This window comes from Raphanus sativus, chromosome 7 (genome assembly GCF_000801105.2).
Source record: "Raphanus sativus cultivar WK10039 chromosome 7, ASM80110v3, whole genome shotgun sequence".
In the NCBI taxonomy this organism is placed as follows: Eukaryota; Viridiplantae; Streptophyta; class Magnoliopsida; order Brassicales; family Brassicaceae; genus Raphanus; species Raphanus sativus.
The window spans coordinates 12,801,635-12,819,459 of record NC_079517.1 but is presented as its reverse complement, the minus strand read 5'-3'; the positions used below and the strand labels follow the sequence as shown (position 1 = coordinate 12,819,459).

The 17,825-nt window shown below is 36.2% G+C and overlaps 3 protein-coding genes across 4 annotated transcripts; 2 read left to right on the top strand and 1 right to left on the bottom strand.

The window, feature by feature from the left end:
- The first annotated feature begins 1,431 nt into the window (after positions 1 to 1,431).
- On the top strand, positions 1,432 to 3,834 carry LOC108816642 (probable serine/threonine-protein kinase PBL3). The gene is made up of 5 exons (XM_056990397.1): positions 1,432 to 1,686; positions 2,103 to 2,431; positions 2,691 to 2,826; positions 2,899 to 3,159; positions 3,267 to 3,834. The coding sequence occupies exons 1-5, from the start codon at positions 1,599 to 1,601 to the stop codon at positions 3,644 to 3,646; spliced, it is 1,194 nt and encodes a 397-aa protein (XP_056846377.1). The 5' UTR covers positions 1,432 to 1,598; the 3' UTR covers positions 3,647 to 3,834.
- Positions 3,835 to 7,315: 3,481 nt separating this feature from the next.
- On the top strand, positions 7,316 to 9,363 carry LOC108815965 (GDSL esterase/lipase At1g74460). Its single transcript, XM_018588510.2, has 5 exons — positions 7,316 to 7,628; positions 7,711 to 7,841; positions 7,932 to 8,171; positions 8,249 to 8,498; positions 8,925 to 9,363. Exons 1-5 carry the CDS (start codon positions 7,391 to 7,393, stop codon positions 9,158 to 9,160), a joined length of 1,095 nt encoding a protein of 364 aa, XP_018444012.1. The 5' UTR covers positions 7,316 to 7,390; the 3' UTR covers positions 9,161 to 9,363.
- A 357-nt stretch (positions 9,364 to 9,720) lies between these two features.
- Positions 9,721 to 11,676, bottom strand: LOC108816300 (uncharacterized). Of its 2 annotated transcripts, none has more exons than XM_018588880.2 (3): positions 10,226 to 10,473; positions 10,070 to 10,131; positions 9,721 to 9,974 (listed from the first exon to the last, which is right to left on the bottom strand). In XM_018588880.2, exons 1-3 carry the CDS (start codon positions 10,317 to 10,319, stop codon positions 9,843 to 9,845), a joined length of 288 nt encoding a protein of 95 aa, XP_018444382.1. In that variant the 5' UTR covers positions 10,320 to 10,473; the 3' UTR covers positions 9,721 to 9,842. The 2 variants fall into 2 exon arrangements, 1 of the variants encoding a protein (XP_018444382.1); XR_008936535.1 differs by having other exon boundaries at positions 9,896 to 9,974; positions 10,222 to 11,676.
- Positions 11,677 to 17,825: the final 6,149 nt, after the last annotated feature.

The window sequence follows — 17,825 nt, the reverse complement described above, 5'->3', positions numbered from 1 at the left end:
TTATAAAGTCGTCAGTGGTGATTTCGGTAGCTTTGGATGAGATCTCTGGATTTTCTCGATGACGCTCTCCACTTTTAAGAGTCTAGGTCGAAGATGGATATGGTAGTTCTTCTGGCGTGTTCCGGCGAAATGTATGTCTTGTTTCGTCTTCTCCGGTGAAGCCTCGTGGAGTGAAAATATGGTGATCGTGTGACGCGTGTCCCGTGGAGGGGTGTTTGAACACGTAGACGTCCATGCACTCTGGACGCGTGGTGATGTTAATATTATTCGGTTTGTGGGCTGGAGTTTAAGCCCATCTGTTTGCTTTGTTTCGTCTTAGCGTTTGGGCTTTGTTTTAATGTTTGTAGTTTCGTTTGGGCTTTGACCCGTAATAAAATCTTAGATGGCAAAAAAAGGTTATACCTGTATTATTTACATCACAATATAAATAATTTAATTCTTTAACAAAAAACAGCAAGTTTTGAAAACCGGATCAGCCGGTCCGCCCGGTTCAACCGTGAATCGTTTAACATACCGAGTCCGAGTTGAGTTAAAACCCGGATTGAAATTGAACCGCTAAAACCGGTCAAAAATCGGCTAAACCGACGACTCGAATCAGTAAAATAAAACCGGTTCAGTAAAACAATAAATGTAATTGCATTAGCTGTGATGTAAACATGATACATTTTTATTAAATTCTAGATTCTTACCATTCCGTTTGAAATCCACAATCATTTTCTTTCCTCTTTTGATTTTTATTAACACTTCTTTCCTTCTTTTTGCAAATGTAAATGTTTTATTAACACTTGTTTCATTCTTTTGCAAATGTAAATCAATAAACGTTTCTTATTTACATTTGTTTCCTTCTTTTTCCATTGTACGCACTATATATTTCTATATTTATATCCATTGATAGTTATTCTTTTATTTGAACTTATATATAAAAAAAAAATAGTGGTCAAACGCAAAACCAATAGTTAGTAATTATAAATATTTTTTATTTAATAATGAGTTATATGTTTCTTTATCAATACCAAATATTTCTAAGTGTATTTTGGTTAATCACACACGCATATATATATATATTATATATTATATATATTGTATCTACAAATATATAACAAATATATAAAATTCCGGTTAACCGGTTGAATCGGTCTAACCAATCACCCAGTAATAATATCGAATCAATGTCTGGTCCGGTTTTTCAAAACATTGACAAAAAGGAATATTGATAATTAGTTTTTAGAAAAAAAAAGGTTGATAATTCATGGGAGAGTCGAGAACGGGAGTTGCACGTGACATAGGATTAGTCAACTGGTAATTAATAGGTTACTCTGACAGGAAGTTAATACACGGAAACTCCCTATGCATTCTCTCTAATTATAGTTTTATCCAATTTTAATTAAATTTTTCTTTGCTTCTCTTATCTCCCAGCCCAAATAGCACTCTGGATCGATTGGAATCCAAACACATTTCGATCCCACCAACTCTCATCTCTACGTTCTTCCTTTCACCGGAGGAAGAACGTCGGTGACGACGACGGTGCGAAAAAAAAATCGATCTATAGCGTTTTACATTTGTCCAAGGGTTTTATATAATTAGACCATAGGATTAACATGGGGAATTGCTTTGAATCTTGCTCAAAGAAGAATGATAATGAGGATAAAAACGTTGACTCCTCAGTGAACTCGAGACCCTTTTCACGTAAGCTCTTCTCAACCTTTGATACATCTCCTTCTTCAATTAACTATATTCATACTGGAATCTTCTAGGGTTTCTCTGAATCTTGTGAGTTAATGCATTTCTTAGGTTATTTAGGAGATTAGGTTTATGTGTAGTTTTTGGATTCGACGATGATAGAATTTAAGAAGATAAAGCTCGATTCCCCATGCAGGATCAGTCATGTGATTTTTGAGAACTATAAACATTTAGTACAAATTTAAATAAGATTTTGGTTTTAACAAATTAGGGAACTCTATGTTTATGTATATTGACATATATGCCAATGTTTCATTTGCATATACTCATAATCGGCCATTACAGCATGTTCTTGAATTAGTTAACTTTTTTTGTTGATAATTTCCATTTTGATGTAAGAATATGGCCCTGTCATGGTTCAGAAGGTGATAGTGATACTGAAAGAAGCTCGAATCTGTCGTATCCATGGAGTTTAAAACCTCTGATTACAAGAAAATTTGAAGCTAGCAGCGCTCTACGTATACATGATCCTAGCAAAGAAAGAGACATAATGTATTCCCAACATTTGAAGTCGTTTACGTTAGATGAGCTAAAGAATGCTACAGGAAACTTCTGTCCGGAGAGTCTAATTGGAGAAGGAGGGTTCGGGTTTGTTTACAAGGGTTGTGTTAATGGTGGACTAGGAATCGACCTCGCTGTTGCTGTGAAGAAGCTTAAAACTGAAGGGTTTCAGGGCCACAAGGAGTGGCAGGTAAGCTTTTCAATAATTCTATTATAGTTTTTCTGGACTGTATCTGAGATTTAGTGTGTCAGAAACATTTTTAGATTGATCCTAATACATGAAAAAATTTAACAATTTGGAGGTCATACTATGTGTGTATAGTCGCTCTTTAAAATTTAGGGGACGAGAAGATTGTTTTATCTGATTGTACCCAGAACCAACCCTGTATTTTCTCTAGAGGCTAATAATATACTGGAAATATTTTACCTTTGTATGTTTTTTCTAAAAGAGGGAAGTGAACTATCTTGGGAGATTGCATCATCCCAATCTGGTGAAGTTGATTGGCTACTCCTTAGAAGAAGAGAACCGTCTTCTTGTCTATGAGTATATGCCTAATGGAAGCTTAGAAAATCATTTGTTTGAAAGTAAGTAAAGAAAAACTCTGTCTTAAATCCAATACTTGCCTCTAATGGCCTGATCAGTTGTGGTTATTCTAGGAGGTTCCAATGTGCTTTCTTGGTCACTACGTATGAAAATCGCGATTGGTGCTGCTCGAGGATTATGTTTTTTGCATGATGCCAAGGACCAAGTCATTTACAGAGACTTCAAAGCATCAAATATCCTTCTCGATTCAGGATTCAACGCCAAACTCTCAGACTTTGGATTGGCCAGAGAAGGTCCAAAAGATGACCGTTCACACGTGACAACCGAAGTCATCGGGACACAAGGTTACGCAGCTCCAGAGTATCTAGCTACAGGTTTCTCTTTACTCATTGATTCAATATGTATGCACGTACCTACAAACAAACACATAACAGGAAATTTTCTAAAACACTTTGGTTTGTTCTGTTTTGTTCCCCGTCAGGTCATCTAACTACGAGATGCGACGTCTACAGCTTCGGTGTTGTCTTGCTAGAGATTCTCTCAGGACGTAGAGCCATAGACAAAAACAGAGCTAGAGAAGAAGAAAACCTAGTGGAATGGGCCAAACCTTACTTGCGAGACAAGCGAAAAGTGTTTAGGATAATGGACACTAAGCTTGTGGGTCAATACCCTCAGAAAGCAGCGTTTATGATGTCTTTCTTGGCTTTACAATGTATCGGAGAGGTTAAGGTTAGACCATCGATGCCTGAGGTTTTGTCTCTTCTTGAGAAAGTACCGAATCCAAGACATAGAAAGAGTAGAAGCAAAAGTTTTGTTACCAACTCTTCTCCTGCCTTCAAAACGGTTTCTCAGACACACTAAAAGACAAAGTCCTCAAAACTCCATTATATATAATCCGTTATCCGTGTCAGACACTATGTATTGTTTGTTTTGGATAGTTCTTTTTGGTGGGGTATAGTTTTTTTTTTTGTTAGCTCACAAATAGCTTTATAATCAATTCGAGAACATAAATAAAAAGATAGCCATGATTTATAATAAATTATAATCCATATATATGAACATTTGCATACATATATATACACATTCTATTAAAACTGAAATACAAAACAATATTTTCTTAAATTTAAATATTTTTTCATAACTTTCATTTTTTCTAACATATTTTAATCACTTCATTTATTATATTTTCCCAATAATTCAACAACATTTATTATATAACTATAAAAAAGTTATTTATTTTAAAGTGTTTTATTATATATTTTTACATTATTTTTTCATTCTTCCTAACTATTTCACTAATTATATTTATCATAATAATTTTGATATCAATCATTTTACATGTTGGTCATAATAATTCGACATGTTTAAATGGTTTGCTTGTGATAAGAATTCAAAACAATTAACAATTTTCTTTTTTCAATTTATTTATCATAATCAGTCAAACATGAATATTCAGATATCTATTTAGGTACAATTATTTATTTCAGGTACCAAGTTTTTGTGAATTTTGAAATTAGGCTTTGCTCGTGTATTATAAATTGGTGGGTTCATGTCGGGTTCTCTCGGTTGAATGAATTCGGTTCTGAAATATAAAGAACTAAAAATATCCAAATAACCAATATATCTGAAACAGAATGGATATTTGTACCAAAATAACAATATTACTCGATTTGGTCTAGATTTTTTGAATATATTTAGTTATATGAAACACATCTAAAACATATAACGCTAAGAAAAAAATATGAACGTATCTATATTATTAAAGTAAAAGTACTTTAAGCTTTTGTTTGGTAATAAGGATAAAAGTCTTTAAAAAGATTAAATTTTGTTTGGTAACAAAGATAGTAGAGAATTTTGTATTTTCCTTATTTAAATGATAGATTTAATTATTTAATGTCTTTTCCTAATTTAAATAATAGATTTCTTTAATAGAATGAATTTTATCCAAAAAAAATTTCATTATAGATTTTTTTGTTAACAATAAATATTTTTCAATATTTATTAATAAAAAATAATAATAATAAAATCACACATCAAAATCAATTTATATATCATATAAATAAAATATAAAATATTTTATTTATAAATTGTTAGTATAACACTTTTATAATATAAGTCCAATTAGTTATAAATATTAGATTTTATATGATACACTGTGATATAATAGACGATTAAAATAACATAATATAATTATTTAAAGTAATAAATAAAAATTTTGTTTTAAAATGTTATACTAACAATTATGTAATACATATTAATTTACACACACATATATATATGTATATATATTATCATTGGAACAAAGAAAAAAATTGAAGTGAAAGCAAATATTTATACGGCCACGGGTCAAACTATAGAAATAAACAACAATGGCGTAAGATTTTTTTTAACAAATTTATTTTAATTTCAAATATGTTTATATATTTTATTTGTTTATAAATTATTTTATTTTTATTAATAATGCTAAGACTTTGGAATTGGAAAAAATTATGACCCATCTCTATATTATTTTAATTAGAAATTTAAAATTTATATCAAAATATTTTTTTAAACTTTTAATTTTTATTATAACTACAAATGTTAATTTTCAATCTAAACTTATGTTTAAATATTACATATATATCATTTATAAATAAAAAACTAAAAATATAAAATAAATACCCGCCCGGTTGAACGGATTAAGATCTAGTAAGAAATTAAAACTTAATACCTACACGAGGTCAAGTTCTAGTGTGTATTGTATTAGTACTACTTTTTACTCAAAGTGATTGCATGGTTATATCGAAGGTTCAAAAGATATTTAGGTTCATTTACTTCATAAATTATTTGGAGATTCTCCGAGTAAATTTTGTAATCTTCAGTGCCTGAAAGGCTGAAACCATAGCATACAATTTTTGTTTTTGTCTTAAGTGTCATTTGATGTAATGATTTTAACATTTGTCTAATTGAGCTAATGACATTTTAGTTATTTCAAAACAAACCAAAATTTGACTATTTATTTCGTATTTTATTTAATTCTAGAGCATGACTGATAGTTCCTTTGTGCTTAAACTTTACCACATGTTTCTCATTGTCCAACGGTTCAACAGTCATTTTTGGTTGGTTACTTACCAGATTACGAATGACCTGAATTTCTTTGAGCCCGAGTATTATTATCTTCGGTCCATTGGGCTTGACGTAGGTCCATGATTTAAAATTTGCTTTATAGACAGAAACTACAGACGAACCAAACATGCTTTGACAAAAAAAAAAAAAAAAAGAAAGACGAACCAAACATGAAAATTTTACAAAATACTCGGAATAGCTTTTCTCTATGGAGTTATAAACCTAAACTTTGAAATTATTATGTTGTCTTAACATAGGGTGCGACATTGGAAACGGCAGTACTGCAAGCTACTGGTGTGACGATTGGTTCCCACATGGCCCTCTTATTGACTTCATTGGAGCGACGGGTCCCTGCAAAATGGGTATCCTAATCTCTTCCACGGTCTTGCAAGCTTGCTCTTCGAACGGATGGATCTTGCCTTCAGCTAGATGTCGATCACCCCCCATCGCTGCTCTTCGCACTACCCTGCTGGAGTGTATGTCTCCTGATCCTGATGCCCCCCCGAATCAGTATACATGGGGCGTTTCAGGGAACAGAGCCCCCTTATTCTCCATCAAGACGACATGGGAGTTTATAAGGGAATCGGCTCCCTTCGTTTTTTGGGAGAAGGCAGTATGGTTCAGGTATGCAGTTCCTAAGCAGTAAGCACGCTTTTCACTTCTGGGTCACCAACCTTGATCGGCTCCCCCTTCGGGAGAGATTGGCTAAATGGGGTATGTGTGATCGAGATACTTGCTGTCTCTGTGGCCAAGCGCAAGAAACAAGGGACCATGTCTTCCTCCACTGCGGCGTCGCTACACAGCTGTGGGATATGATCCTCCCTCGACTTGGGCAGCCGGGTTTGTCATTTGGGACTTGGTCCTCTCTCATTGATTGGTTGTTATCAGACACTGCAGGTCTCTCATCGGTTCTGAAGAAGCTCGCAGTCCAGTCAGTCATTTACTCCCTTTGGAGGGAGAGAAACAGTAGACTCCATGCCAACGTCTCCGACAGCACGATGGCTCTCTTCCGGAAGATCGACAGATCACTTCGGGACGTCCTCCTGGCTCGTTTACCCCATAAGCGATGCCGGAGACTTCTCGCCCAATGGTTTCGGTTTGCCTAGAAAACCTCCAAAGGGTCACAAATTCATAGTTGCCTAGTTCCATCGGGGTTTTTTTTTTTTTTTTAGCCTTATGTAACTCCTTGCCTCTAAAGCCTTGTAAATCAACGTTTGTTCCATTTTGGTATAATATTCACATTTTATCAAAAAAAAAAAAAAAAGTTAAAAGTTAACGGACAAGAAACGGTTACAACTTATGACACCAACACGAGGAAAGAGTAGTTGAAAGTAGGTTTGAATCAAACAAACAAAATAAAATTCGAAATCAGTTGGTTCATCAACTCAAAATCTACCTTCACTTTTCTTACTTGTCTTATATTTCACCTCCAAACCCCTTTTTATAAACCACCAAACAAATCGTTCTAAATCAACACACATTTTGATTTTGTTATGCGACATGAAGTACTTCTGCGCTATATTCGTGTTGCTCATCGTTCTTGGACTCAGTGCTACCGACGGCTACGATTGCAAGATCGTCCAGTTTATATTTGGGGACTCCTTGTCTGATGTAGGCAACAATAGGAACCTACCAAGGAGCTTAGCCCAGGCGAATCTACCATTTTACGGTATAGATTTTGGCAATGGTTTGCCTAATGGAAGGTTCACTAATGGCCGAACTGTTTCAGACATTATAGGTAAGTCATGTGTACATGTTATATAACGAACGTGGTACATACATGTGAATTAATTTCTGTAACGTTTTATTTGAATATTCAGGTGATAAAATTGGGTTACCAAGACCAGTAGCCTTTTTGGATCCATCAATGAATGAAGATGTAATACTTGAAAATGGAGTGAACTATGCTTCAGGAGGTGGTGGAATCTTGAATGAAACTGGTGGTTATTTCGTAAGTCCCTGAATTTTTATTTTTATTTGCTAACCAAAATAAATGAATAATTTTTTTTTTTTTTTTGATGTTGTTTCTTTCATCTTGAAGATACAAAGATTTTCTCTATGGAAGCAAATAGAGTTATTCCAAGGGACACAAGATGTGATTGTAGCAAAGATAGGGAAAAAAGAAGCAGACAAATTCTTCCAACAAGCTCGATACGTCGTCGCTTTAGGCAGCAATGACTTCATTAACAACTACTTGATGCCTGTCTATGGGGATTCTTGGAAGTACAATGATCAAACATTCGTCGACTACTTAATGGAAACACTTGATTCTCAACTCAGGGTTAGTATTGAAATAAAACCCTTATAAGAATACATACGTTTAATTTTAAAAATCGACTTTGTGATATGGTGTTTCAGGTGTTGCACAGTTTGGGAGCGAGGAAGCTAATGGTGTTTGGTTTAGGACCAATGGGTTGTATCCCACTTCAAAGAGCTTTAAGCCTCGATGGTCAATGTCAAAACAAGGCTAGTAATCTTGCTAAGAGATTCAACAAAGCTGCGGCCACAATGCTCCAAGATCTCGAAACCAAACTCCCAAATGCAAGTTACAAGTTTGGTGAAGCCTATGACCTTGTCAACGACGTCATTACTAACCCACAGAAATACGGTATGTCTAAATAACCAAATAAAATAAAAATACATAGATATACAGTCATGACCACTATTTATAACATTAATTAATATAAATATGAAGACTTGGTAAATATAATGAATGGTTAAGCATAGCAAATCACATTCTCACTTTTGAGATTCGAAAAACAATTTACAATTCATAACCAGTATCTATAAAAAATCTCACTATTCACACACAAACAAATTAGCTTCTACAGTTAAAACAAAATACGTTGAAATATTTATATATTATGATCATAAAATGCCAAAAAAAATATTCAATTTGGTTAATAGAAGTAAATGTAGTACTAGTTGCGATAACCTTATTGCATATATGTTACCTTTTCTTTTAGTTCATTTCTACAATCATCTGGTTAATTAACTTATTTATACGTTTTGTGTGTATGCAATGTATACACAGGATTCGATAACTCGGATTCGCCGTGTTGCTCGTTCTACAAAATCCGGCCGGCGCTGACATGTATTCCGGCGTCGACCTTGTGTAAAGACAGAAGTAAGTATGTGTTTTGGGACGAGTATCATCCGACCGATAAGGCCAACGAGCTAGTTGCTAATATTCTTATCAAAAGGTTTGATTTCATGCGTGCCGATGACGGTACTTCCACCGCTCCTGCTCCTTCCCCAGACGATAATTAACTGATCGACGTCTTAATTATATGCAATTTTCGGTTTATTTTTTATTTTGTTCATCATGTTGTGGAGAGTCCTCGTTTCTCCTAAATTTTTAATTACAATTATTGTTTTGTGAAATAATGTTTTGTTTCTGTAATATCTTCATATTTTGTTGTGTGTCTTATAATAGCAAAGATATCATCATATGTTGAGGTTGTTGTTGTGTCCTCCACTGTCTCAGTGTCTCTCCACCAAACAATAGTTAATGTGAACAAACTAACTATAAAAATAAAGTAATAAACCGTGAAATATTTTAAAAGAAAAAACATATGAGCGAGTTGGCCAATTAACTTAAAAAAATTAGATCATATAATAGGAATGTTAGAGATCATAAGTAAAAAAATCGGGCTCCAAAGAGCACGCCGGCACAAAATTTCCTAATAACAAAAAAAAAATGCAAAACTTTTGTGTGTTCAGTGGATGACTTAACATTAGCTAAAGTTAATTATGGGATTGTTTATTAAATAAACATAAAAAGTGACCTTTCTATACATGGGTTTCATAAAGTTGGAGTCTTATAAAAATATTTGATAATTTAACACAGCCTTTTAGATTAAGATTCCATAATGTTAAATCTTGATGCATATCATATAAAATAGTATTATTATATTTTTTATAGGTGCTCCAAAATTACAAGAAATTGGAATTAGCAATCAGGACAATATGATCGAGGAGTGTGGCGGTTGTTAGCACCTGATCCTGGATAATCGTTAATCTCATCAACATTCATCAACCTCCGTGCCCTTGTTCTTCTCTTAGGATCTATTTCAACTCGTCTCTGTGGAAACAAAAAATCAAGAACAAGAATCAAGATACAGAAGAGACTTGATCTTTTGCTCACATTGTCTGCGTGTGTGTGGAGTAGATTCTTACCAGGTGGCTAATCTCATTTAATTCTTGTCCCTTGATTTCATAGTCCATCAGTTTCTCAGTTCCTGCAATAAGAAAGAAGTTAAAGCAAGAACGAAACATAACAAAGAGGAAGAAACTTGAGGAGGTTAGAGAGAGTGCGAGAGAAGTATTACAGACTTGGAGTAACTAGGAGAGGCTTAAATACGATCACAAGAGACAGAACAACTAAAACCAAGAACGTTCGAAGTTTAAAGAGTTGTATTCTCGCCATTTAAAAAAAAAGAAGAAGACGTGTTCTGTTTCTGCCCTGTTTCTTCAAGCAAAGCTTTGTCTGATTTAAATAACCACCATATGTGATCTTTCTTCAAAGATCAGGGTTTATCGTGGGAAGAAGATATAGATATTAAAGTAGTGGAGATTGTTGAAATTTTATCACTATCTTTTGATCTCTACCGTTGATTGTGGAAACAAACCCTTTTGTGTTGGATGTTAATCTTTTACCAACCGCTTATGTTACACAAAGATCACAGTGTGTTACACACGAGTTCGGAATAAGAACTAAGATAGACGCTTTAGGCTTATTCAACAAGTTACGAATTTTGTATACTTGTCTGGAAATACTTTGTCTTTATTGAGATTCTGTGATGATGTTTACAACAATTGATTGATCTTTATATAGAGATCGAATCAATACCTTGAAGAGACACACCTCTTCATGAAGAGTTACAACTCTTTGTGTAATAACTAACAAATAACTAACTTATGTAAATGTATTAAGGAGAGATTAGATTATATAGTTTAACACTCCTCCTTAATCATATCTCGACTTGACTCCAAGCTGCTTCCTGAGATCTTCAAACCTTGAACCGCCTAATGCCTTTGTGAGAATGTCTGCGAGTTGATCATCCCCTTTGCAATACTCGAGTTCAATGATTCCTTTCTGCTCAACTTCCCTCACGAAATGATACTTGATCTCTATGTGCTTCGTCCTTCTGTGTTGCACTGGATTCTTCCCAATTGCTATTGCTGATTTGTTGTCACATAGGATCGGAATACCTCCTTCAAATTTCTGACCAAAGTCTTCAAATAGCCTTTGTAACCACACGGCTTGATTTGCTGCTGCACACACGGCTATGTACTCCGCCTCAGCCGTTGATTGTGCCACTGTTTGTTGCTTGCTTGACTGCCAACAAAACATGGCTGAACCAAGAGTAAACACATAACCTGAAGTGCTTTTCTTGTCTTCCTTAGAACCACCCCAATCGCTGTCCGAGTAGCCTACAAGTCTTGGTTCTTCCACACTTGTAAAGTACACTCCAAAGTCTGAAGTTCCTTTGACATACCTTAACACCCTTTTGGCTTCTTGGTAGTGCTTCATGCGAGGTGATGACATGTATCTTGAGAGATAGGCGCTTGCATACATCACATCCGGTCTTGATGCACACAAGTACAAAAGCCCTCCAACAATGCTTCTATACTTAGTCGGATCTCCATACTCCTTGTCATCTTCAACTTTTCCTCCTTTCCCTTGTGGTGTAAGTGGATTGCTTACACTCTTGCTGTCTCGCATCCCAAACTTGTCTACAAGTTTGTTTGCATATTTTTCTTGTGAAAGAAATATGCCTCCATCGTCTTGAATAACTTCCATTCCAAGGAAGTAGTTCAACAATCCAAGATCCACCATCTCGAACTCCTTCTTCATGTTCTCCTTGAATGTGTTGATGATCTGAGTATTGTTTCCTGTGATGATTATATCATCCACATACAAACTCACGATCAACACATCTCCTCCTTGCTTCATGATGTATAAGGCTGCATCATTCATACTCCTCTTGAAACCGTTGTGGAGAAAGTATGAATCTATCCTTCCATACCATGCCCTTGGAGCTTGCTTTAAACCATATAAAGCCTTGTGTAGCCTTAACACCTTGTGTTCCTTCCCATGCGTCACATACCCAGGCGGTTGTGTGACATACACTTCTTCTCTTAACTCCCCATTGAGAAAAGCTGACTTCACATCCATTTGATACAAACGCCACTTCATCTGAGCTGCATATGCGAGTATGGCTCTTATTGTATCATGTCTTGAGACAGGGGCAAACGTCTCAAGGTAGTCAACACCATATTCTTGAGAGAATCCTCTAGCAACTAGCCGCGCCTTGTGCTTGATGTGATTGCCATTTGCATCGGTCTTGATCTTGTAGATCCACTTCACACTTATCACATTCTTCTTCTCTGGCTTGTCTACTAGTTCCCATGTCTTGTTCTTCTCTATCATGGCGATTTCCTCATCCATTGCCTTTCTCCATTCCTTCTTACCACACGCTTCATCATAAGTGTATGGTTCTTCTTGTGCATGAAGACAAGCTTCTATTGCTTGAGCCGCCTCATCAAGGTCTACTCTCGGTGCCTTTTCCATGATTTCAATCATAGACTTGTACTTCTTTGGTGGCTCAGACGTTTCTCCATCTTCATCACTAGTATCATGATCATCATTTTGAATGAAAACAGGGCTAGAAGTACCTTCGGTTTGTTGAGTAGGCGTTTGAGTGTCTTCCATAGACAACTCCAGTGTCTTCCTGACTTCTTCTTGCCTTTCCCAATCCCACTTCTTGTTTTCTTCAAACTCTACATCTCTTGATACTTCAATCTTCTCATTCTCCAGAATGAAAACTCTATAGCCTTTGGATTGATTGCTATATCCAACAAAGACTCCACGCTTTGCCTTGACGTCTAGCTTCCTCCTCTTTTGATCCGGAATATGTATGTAGCATAAGCTACCAAACATCCTCATGTGTGACACATCTGGCTTGTGTCCACACCACTTCTCTATAGGAGTGACATCATCTTCTATTGCCTTTGATGGTAGACGGTTCTGAAGATATGAAGCAGTGTATACCGCCTCTGCCCATAACTTGAGCGGTAAGTCTTGCTCTGCCAACATCGATCTAGCCATCTCCACCAAGGTCCTATTCATCCTCTCTGCTGCACCATTTTGTTGTGGTGAATAAGGCAAGGTAACTTGCTTGTTGATTCCTTCTTCTTCACAGAACCGGTTGAATTCTTGTGAAGTGAACTCACCACCTCCATCTGATCTCAACGTCTTGATGGAACAATCCGATTGCTTCTCTACCATTGCCTTGAACTTCTTGAACAGTGAGAAGGCTTCTGACTTTTGCTTCATGAAGTATACCCAACACATGTGAGTATAATCATCTAAGAATAGCAAAAAGTACCTGCTTCCATCAATAGATCGGTGCTGCATTGGTCCACATACATCAGTATGCACAATCTCAAGCTTTTCTCTTGTCTTAGTTTGAGATTCCTTTGGGAAGCTCTTGCGTGATTGCTTTCCAAGCCTACACGCTTCACATGCTTCCTTCTTGACTTTAAACTTTGGTAACCCCTTTACCAAGTCTTTGTCTTGCATTTGTTGCAACCTTTTGTCGCCTACATGACCAAGTCTCTTGTGCCATGTCTCCATCTTGGCTTGCTCACTTGCGCTCATGGCTCCTTCTTCTTGAGCCGATCTCATCCTGATCTTGTAGCTTTTGTGAGTCATTGGGATATCCATTATCCTCCTGCCTTTTGCATCATCTATGATGCATCTCTTCTCTTGGAAGTTCACTCGGTATCCGCTTGAAACAATTTGTGGAACACTCAACAAATTTTTCGCCATACCCGGAACCAAGAACACATTTCTGATGGTCCTCTTGCCACCTTTGGTTATGACAGTGATATCTCCTTTACCGGCTGTCATGACCATACTTCCATTTCCAATTTGTATTGGAACCTTGATACTCCTATCAAGCTTTGAGAAATAATTCTCCTCCTTTGTCATATGATTAGTTGCTCCACTGTCAACTATCCAGACATCTTCCATCACTGTTGTTGCTGCTTCACTCGCACTGAACAACGTGTGGTCTTCATACAAGTCTTCTTCTTCAAGACTTAGATGTGCTTTCTCCTTTTTCTTTGAGTAGCACTGATTCGCAAAGTGGCCTAACTTACCACAGTTGTAACACTTCTTGTTACTCTTGTGATCCTTCTCTGGATCATCCTTCTTCTGTTTCTTCAGACACTCACTCTCATTGTGGTTGTTCTTCTTGCAGAAACCGCACCACTTCTTGCCTCCACGGCGCTTTGAGTTGTCGTGTGTGACACCAGAATTTTTCTGTTTAGCACGAGCATCGAATGCTCCTTCACTTGTGCTTTCTTCTCTTACAGCCAGCCTTGCTTCATGAGCCTTCAAGATCCCGATCAACTCTGCCATCCTTGTTGAAGTCAAATCGCTTGTTTGCTCCAATACACTGACTATGCTATCGAACTTGGCTGGGAGAGAGATGAGTATCTTTTGTATGAGTTGAACATCGGTCTTCTGCTCTCCATGATAAGTTAATTGATTTGACAAAGCAACCAACTTATCTGTGAAGGTCTTGACGTCTTCATCCTCATTCATCTTCAGATTCTCATACTCCCTTCGCAACGTTTGAAGCCGAATCAAACGAACCTGAGGAGAGCCTTCATACTCTGCCTTCAATGCATCCCACGCCTCTTTGGATGTTGATGCTGCTGCAATCCGTGAGAAGATCTCATCTGATACGGCAGTTTGCAAAATTTGCAAAGCCATCGTATCATTCGCCATCGCTTCTTCTCTAAGTGATCTCTCCCTCGTTGTCTCAGGGGTATCATTCACTTGTGCTGGTGGCACTGTCACGCCTTCTTCAACCACAGACCATAACTTCCTGGTCTTGAGAATGGTTGTCATCTTAATGCTCCAGAAGTTATACTTCTCCCCATCGAATATGGGTATAACTTGATTGTGATTTTGCATCGTCATCCTTCTTGATAAACCGTATGCAAAAATCCTCTATTCTCCACGCAAAGTGTTTCTCTCAATAGTGCTTTTTTCTTCGTCCTCTCAAACGTAAAGCTCTGATACCATGTTAATCTTTTACCAACCGCTTATGTTACACAAAGATCACAGTGTGTTACACACGAGTTCGGAATAAGAACTAAGATAGACGCTTTAGGCTTATTCAACAAGTTACGAATTTTGTATACTTGTCTGGAAATACTTTGTCTTTATTGAGATTCTGTGATAATGTTTACAACAATTGATTGATCTTTATATAGAGATCGAATCAATACCTTGAAGAGACACACCTCTTCATGAAGAGTTACAACTCTTTGTGTAATAACTAACAAATAACTAACTTATGTAAATGTATTAAGGAGAGATTAGATTATATAGTTTAACATTGGAGACATCACATGATGCTCATCAAAATAAAAGCGCTTCTTATTTTAAGACTAGTGTTGTATTATACAATACTCACACTGACACACAAGAATATATACGAACTAAGATGATAATCTGTGCCCTCTGCGCGGGAAGAATTCTCTTAAAAATATTTTATCTTTAATATTCATTTTGTTACCAATTTTTTTTTTACATTTGATTAGAGGTTAGCATTCGAGTACCATTTGGTTCGATTTGAATTTTTGCAAGTTTGTTATGTTTCGATTTTTTCGGGTTGGTTCAGGTTTGGGTTCGGATAACCTATTTTTCAAAAATTAAATTTTATATATACTTTATATTTTTAAAAATATAAAAATAAAATAATATATCTCTATAAATTTGAATAATGTATCCAAAATACTTAAACTTAACATAAAAATTGGTTTATCCTAAATATTTGGATAAGAAATCAATAGATATTTTAAGTATTTTAGGTATTTAAGTATCGTTTAGTGATTATTAACATGTACTTATAACTATTTGTATATATTTAATATTTTAGACAACAAACGTCTTATATATTTTGTATATTATTTTAGATATTAAATTTAAAAATAATTAATATATTTAAGTATATAAATCTGTTCGAATATATATATATGGATACCCAAAATATTTTGGTTTGATCTGGTTCGGTTCTGGTTTTCTAGATACCAAAATTGTGAACTCATTCAGATATATAACCAATTTTGATTAAACTTCATTACCATTGTTTGGATCGACTTTGATTCGTTTTTTTAGAGATTCGGTGTTGTATATATCTATCTCTATGCCCCCGTTTCCATTCGAGAGATTTGTAAAGGATTCGATCTTTTCTTTTTCCATGAGCTTACGTGTATAGGTTACGTGCAATAGGAGCAGCCCGGTTCTGCCCGGGTGGAAGAGTGTAGGCAGCTCAAATTCGCTACGGGTTAAAAGAAAGCCATCGAGGACTACCGCGACGCAGTGCTGTAATTAACCCACGAAGTTCCGGAGTCATGGGTGCACGACCAAAGAGTTCTGCAAATAAACAAAAGATCAAGGCACAAGAGACGTCGAAAAGCAAATGAAGGAACCGCTTACCAATTTTACCTGACCATTCCCTAGGAATCCAAGTGAAATCGAAATCACCGACCGACGCCAGATTAATCTTAAACACAAAGAATTTCTCCCCCACCGGTCGTCTTTGTTGGAAATACCACCGATGATGGAACGACCCTCGCAGGAACCAGAATCATCGTACCTTGGAAGCCATTGTTCCTCTTGGGGGGGAACAACTGCTCCAGCTCCGTCAAACCAAATTCTAAACCCTCTTCTCTATCTCGAATCCATGAGGTCAAAAGATATCGGAAGAAATTGGGACTCATTTGAGTAAAAGCCATCTCAAGCTCCGCCAATACCTCTAAAGGAAATGAGGAAGAAGAAACGACAAACCACCATCTTTAAAGTGGGACATATAAGCCCCACAATATCCTGGCCTCAGGCTTCGGGAGTTTCTCCATCGGGAAGTTCGAGCTCGACGGAGTAGTCGACTCCCCAGAGCTCGTAGATATCTTCGATGTCCTTCTCTTTCAGAATCGTTGGGAGATGCGAGATAAGAGAAGAAAATTTTGAAAAGAGTGATGAGAGAGAAATCCAGATCGTTGTAGTGAAGAAGCCGATTCACTCGGTAAAAATAAATATATAAATCCCAAAGAAAAACGACTCCCGAGGTGGTTAATCATAACTGGCCACAAATAAACGATACAAGCCACACGATTTAAGGAGTGGCGGCCAGTCTGATCAAGCCGACACATGTGGTGCCCTATCTCCCAAATTCGTGACGCCGCCGGAAAGATGTTATCGCCCTTTCGGTTTCTCCAAATAAACTATAAGGGCGGGGGGACAAATGTTGGACCCAATTTTAGCCCATTTCTTTAGTGGGTCGGGATCGAGAATATGGGCCGCATAGATAAGAGCCCATAGCAAGCATGCAAGCTCAAAACGAAGTCTTCGAGAGTCCGGAGATCGTGGGAGAGGGTGCGAAGAGGATGGAGTGATACGACTTTAAAAGAAGAGGAGAGATCAAACAGTTGGGCATGAAAAAAACCATAGAGAGAGCACACAATACACATCGACTTCGTTTACATCACTTTAGATTGATTCCTTTATTTATTTATGTTGTAGTTTCGGATCTCATTTTATTCATTGTAACCGATCTCTTTACTCAATAAAAGTCTATTTTATATAACCGATTTCCGATTACTTCGTTGTGTTCTAATATACTCCCTCCGTTTCAATATAGTTGATGTTTTAGAAGGATAATTTTGTTTTAAATTAGATGAAGTTTTGAGATTTTAAGATTAATTTTAACTTTATTGGAAACTGTTCAACCAATTAGATTTCACTGTGTTTTTTATTATTGGTTAATTGATTCTAAAATAATTTTTTTAAATAACCTTTTTAGAAAAATCTAGTTTCTTTAATCTTTGTGCACTAAAGCAAAACATCAAGTAT

Coding starts and splice junctions, on each gene's coding strand:
- LOC108816300 (XM_018588880.2), bottom strand. CDS start 10,319: ATGGCGAGAATACAACTCTTTAAACTTCGAACGTTCTTGGTTTTAGTT. Junction 10,132..10,225: donor GCCTCTCCTAGTTACTCCAA/GTCTGTAATACT, acceptor TTCTTATTGCAG/GAACTGAGAAACTGATGGAC. Junction 9,975..10,069: donor TAAATGAGATTAGCCACCTG/GTAAGAATCTAC, acceptor TTGTTTCCACAG/AGACGAGTTGAAATAGATCC.
- LOC108815965 (XM_018588510.2), top strand. CDS start 7,391: ATGAAGTACTTCTGCGCTATATTCGTGTTGCTCATCGTTCTTGGACTC. Junction 7,842..7,931: donor ATGAAACTGGTGGTTATTTC/GTAAGTCCCTGA, acceptor TTCATCTTGAAG/ATACAAAGATTTTCTCTATG. Junction 8,172..8,248: donor CACTTGATTCTCAACTCAGG/GTTAGTATTGAA, acceptor ATGGTGTTTCAG/GTGTTGCACAGTTTGGGAGC.
- LOC108816642 (XM_056990397.1), top strand. CDS start 1,599: ATGGGGAATTGCTTTGAATCTTGCTCAAAGAAGAATGATAATGAGGAT. Junction 2,827..2,898: donor AGAAAATCATTTGTTTGAAA/GTAAGTAAAGAA, acceptor TGGTTATTCTAG/GAGGTTCCAATGTGCTTTCT. Junction 3,160..3,266: donor TCCAGAGTATCTAGCTACAG/GTTTCTCTTTAC, acceptor GTTCCCCGTCAG/GTCATCTAACTACGAGATGC.